A 4,682-nucleotide genomic window follows, 5' to 3' on the forward strand; every position below is an offset into this window, starting at 1 on the left:
TTAATTCATTACAGTATATAAAATTATATACTATAATACATTAAATATAAATCCTAAAAATTTTAGATTATTTACATCCACCTAATCATTCAATTAACTCCAAAAAGAAAACCAGGTATAATGAAGGTAATACAGTTGACTAGTTTTAATTTAGTTATTATTGTTGTTTCAACAATTTAGAGTTTATAAATAACTAAAAATACAACTTAGAGTATTTAAAAGATTATAAAATAAAATAATATTTAAAATACAGTTAATTCAAATAAAATATAATGAAGTGTAACTCTCAATAAATCAGAAATCATAAAAGTCATTTAAATAAGTAATAATAAATTATAAAATGAAAACATTTATTTTTACTTACCAAAATTCTTTTATTTATCTTAATAAATTATAATAATAAGGTAAAACTCAAAATTAATACAATTCAAATCCAGACTAAACTTAGGACCACGAAAACTCTTAATCATCATATTATCATATAGGTTTATACTATATATAGATATAGATATGAAATTTAGATTTAAATGTGTAACAATGAAAAGAATTAAGATAATATGAAAATTTTATAATACAAAAGAGACAAATTAAGGAACAATCAATGTTCTTCTCTCCAACACTACAACAATTTCATCTCTAGAGTGGTAATAAACATCAGAGGAGTAGCAGTTTGCACAACAAAAAGAAGTGGAGTGCCCGACCCCTAACTTCATACTTGGACTAACCCTCCATTAATACAGCAACTCCAGCTAGATATATGTATAAAGATCACTATAAAGTTCATTCATGGCCCCTGACTACGGGTGAAGGAAGAAACTAAGTCTTGTAATAAGCCATAATCACGAACTTGAAGCTGCTGCTGCTGCTGCTGCTGCTGGGTTTGATGATGCATGGAGTTGGCGTGTGCTGCTGGATTATTGCTCGGTGATGGAAGGAAATGGGTTAGGAATTCATGAGGGAAGGTCGGACCCATCGATCCCGACATGATCGGAGGGGAAAACATCCCGGCAGCATGGCCTCGAAGAGTTGCCGGAATGTGATGGTTATGCTTTCCTTCATATGTTGTGATAACCACCGACGGGTCCTCAAATGATCTCTCAACTCGCTTCTTAACACCACATTTTGGGCTTGTGCACCTGTAGTAACTTCTGCAAAGTTTCACAAACGTTTTAAGACAATGACAATGTTTGCAATTAGGGTTAAGAGAGAGATGGATTAATTTGATTGTCATTTATCAATGGTACCCATTTCTAAACAAAAACATACATAGGAATTAGAAAGAAGGATGGACCTTGGATAAGGGCTGTTCTTGACGGCCTTTTGTCCGTACTTCCTCCATCTATAGCCATCTTCAAGATGATCAATCTCACTCTTTGTGAGGAATGCAAACCTGGGCTCTTTTTGCCGTTTCTCCTTTTTTGTTGCTTTGTTCCTGCACCCAATATTAACACTTTTTAAAAATCAATACAAATTGTGTCCTATCATCATCATATATTAGGGTTTTGGTAGCTTGAGAAAAAAAATTCAGAACAAAGAATAAAGGAAAAAGAAGAAGGAAAAAAGTTACCAAAAACAAATACCATGTAGATTAGTCATTTCAAAGACCTTTATAAGTCAGTCAGAAACGCGTAATCAATTTACTAAGAAAATTTTATCAGTGACGTAGAAATCCAAAATCACAAATGCTATCTAGCTAGTATGAACGCTATTAATAATCCCCAAACTAGATAATAATGAGAAAATAAAGTTGCCTAAAAAGCCCAGAAAAAATAAAAACCTACACTTTCTTTGACTTGTCATCTCCATGATCTTCACACCCTTTTGGCTGTTTACCTTTCTTGGCTTTGCTGGAATCTTCATCTTCGTTAGAGGAAGAAGACACTGAGGAATTGGGGGTTGATGGGTTTTCAGAAATATTATTATTGTTATCTGCACAAGTGGGGATTTTCTTGGAGTTGTCAGTAGCCGTATTGTCATCCATGGGACTGACAACATCAGATGAAGAACAAGACATGTCGAAGGCTCTCGAGAAGGAGTTGTAGTCGATGACGTTGGAGCCATTTAAGCAGTCAGTGAAGGTCATATATGAAGGATCAAAGGCCGGTGGTGGAGTGGCTGCAGATTGGTTGTAAATGCAAGAGCTGTTGTCGTCAAAGAATGGGAAGGTGGCAGATCGGTTGAATCCTTGGAAAGGATCATAGTTGTGTTGTGGATCGTTCTTTTCATTTGAAGACATATAAACATAGATGAAAGAAAGAAGATGAGGAAGAAGAAGCAAAAGGGTAAAACTACAATGGAAATATGAAAGGGTTTAAAAGTGAGAGAAGGAGAGAAAAGTGGGGTTTTGATTAAGAAACTTTGTTTTTATTTTTATGAGTGTGTGGTGTTGGATTATTTATTTATTTACTAATATTATTTTGTGTTGTTGATTATGATGGAGAGAGAGTTGTAAAGGAATGGGTAGGTTTGGCTATTTCCCACTATTATTTAAGTTTCCAATTCAAAAATCTAAATTTCACCCGTCTCTTTCATGGATGATTATAGGTTCAAACCAAATAATTGAATTATATATTTTGAGAACACTTTTGTCAAAATTATCAACCCATCGACTACAAATAGTCCACATATCTTCTCAACGTATACAATTAAACATCAATTTTAATATATCTCTTTTAATTTTCTAGTTTAATATTTTCTAAAAATATATAACATAAATTAAAAAAAACACTTTTTATGCTATTACTATTAATATGTACATCTTTTTAACTCATCTGATTTTTTAGTTAATTTTACATACGTCCATATTATTCAAAAAATAAGGGCAAAAAGGAATAGGAAATCTTGAGGGCTTGCCATGATTTTTTACTTCGTTTGGAAGATTTCATCATGTCAATCATTTTAATCAATAAAAAATAAGGAGAGGTTTGTCCGATGAAAGCACTTGACTTACAAAGAATTTCTTGCCTCATGTAGGTACATACATTTGTTTCTTGTATGTTTATGGACCTCGTTAAGTCACATCAAAGCAACCTACTTTTTCATAAGACACATGAACTTATCAGTATCTCTTATCGACCAAGGAACTACAAGATACTTTCCATGTTGTTACCCTGTTTAAACTACCTATAGACTCCACCCTTATTCGTTGATTCATCAAAAACCACCTTAAAAAACTTTTGACACAATTGTGTGAACCATTTCCAACCACTAAACCACATCGTATCAACAATTGGTGCGGTGAGTATCGACCAAACATGACTAATCCAAATGAAAATCTCTTGGAAAAAAAACAAATATAACTAGCATTTCCAACATTAAACAACTCAAAAGAAACAAGGTTACGAGTAAGGATATCAAGCTGGTCAAAGCAATCGATATGAACAAGGGAATCATAATAGGCAACCTTATGATAATTACGATCCTTATAATCCTTACCATCAGTAGTATCATGACCAACAAAATTATCCATTGCCTAGATATTACAATTCTTATCCAAACCAATGACCATTCTTATAATCACCGTTGGAAATATACTACTGCAAAATGAAATAGTTAATTAGCACTGACAGGATAAATAAACTGAGCGTAAATAAATAAAATAATAACTATGCCTTGGAAGAACCACTGCTTTAGAAGTAAATCCACCATGATCGGTGTAATCGTATAGTGGACGTCGCCTTCAAGGTTAACACAATACTTCAATATTCGTACATCGAATAAAAAAGGTGGAACACAATTGGTATTGTTCTTCTCAAAAGTGTTCGGAAAAGTAGAGTTGAAAGCTTGGTCGAAAATTTAATCGGAAAAGTTTTCTAAATAGAAAACAGGCGAGCTAAGAAAAACAGAAAAGATATTGTTGTTTGCTTGTTGTGAAAAAATGTGAAGAATGACCTACTATTTATATTGTTTTTTGAAGAGGCAAAATGGTAAAATAGCAATGTCAGTTTTCAAAAATAGTAGAGGATTTTCCTTAACCAAAAATATTCTGCAACAGCCAGAAGATTTTCTACAATTGAAAATATATTTTGAAAATAAAAAATATTTCTGATAAAATGAACAAAAATTTTATTAAAAAAGAAACATGCGTGGTACGTGTGACACGTGTTAACGTGTACACGAACACGAACCGGGTCGGGCGATGGCGGCTTGTGCGTGCAGGGCGTTTAACGCCTAATTACTTAATGAGGGTAAAAGGCAAAACTATATTTAAACCCTCTTAGAAGCCTTTTCTCAAACAATGTGAGATTGCCCACTTTGCATTATCAACATTCCCCTACTAATGCAAAAGATTGTAAATTTTTGTAAACATGAGAAAATGTAAAATATGAGAAGAGCAACAACAAAATTAGCCACTTAAGTACTAGTATCTTGTGTATTTGAACTAGTATGTAGTGAAATGAACGAATCTTCTCTTTAACAAGTGAACGAATTTTGAACTTGTTAAGATCGGGGCTAACTCATGACACACGACTAATTTCAGATCCAATTGATGTTCCACAATAGATAAAAAAGTTTTAGCCAATACATATTAGGATGTTGGTAAGTGCTCTAGAAAGACTACCCAATGTCTTTTATAGAAGATGGCTAGTTATTTGCACTTACGTAGGTGATTTCATCAAATCTATCTCAATATATACTACTCAAATTAGGAATATGAAACTATTAAGAGCATTTATTAAGCT

At 32.9% G+C, this 4,682-nt stretch overlaps 1 protein-coding gene across 1 annotated transcript; it reads right to left on the reverse strand.

The window, feature by feature from the left end:
* Positions 1-547: 547 nt before the first annotated feature.
* LOC108459833 (WRKY transcription factor 71-like) lies at positions 548-2,403 on the reverse strand. The gene is made up of 3 exons (XM_017759229.2): positions 1,782-2,403; positions 1,292-1,432; positions 548-1,148 (listed from the first exon to the last, which is right to left on the reverse strand). The coding sequence occupies exons 1-3, from the start codon at positions 2,234-2,236 to the stop codon at positions 785-787; spliced, it is 960 nt and encodes a 319-aa protein (XP_017614718.1). The 5' UTR covers positions 2,237-2,403; the 3' UTR covers positions 548-784.
* Between the last annotated feature and the right edge of the window lie 2,279 nt (positions 2,404-4,682).

Source organism: Gossypium arboreum, chromosome 4, assembly GCF_025698485.1.
Source record: "Gossypium arboreum isolate Shixiya-1 chromosome 4, ASM2569848v2, whole genome shotgun sequence".
In the NCBI taxonomy this organism is placed as follows: domain Eukaryota; kingdom Viridiplantae; phylum Streptophyta; class Magnoliopsida; order Malvales; family Malvaceae; genus Gossypium; species Gossypium arboreum.

What these genes read in the sequence shown, in the direction of transcription:
- LOC108459833 (XM_017759229.2), bottom strand. Translation starts at nt 2,236, where the DNA reads ATGTCTTCAAATGAAAAGAACGATCCACAACACAACTATGATCCTTTC. An exon ending in GATGACAAGTCAAAGAAAGT is followed by an intron (nt 1,433 to 1,781) that starts GTAGGTTTTTAT and finishes TATTGGGTGCAG; the next exon opens with GAACAAAGCAACAAAAAAGG. An exon ending in AAGAACAGCCCTTATCCAAG is followed by an intron (nt 1,149 to 1,291) that starts GTCCATCCTTCT and finishes GAAACTTTGCAG; the next exon opens with AAGTTACTACAGGTGCACAA.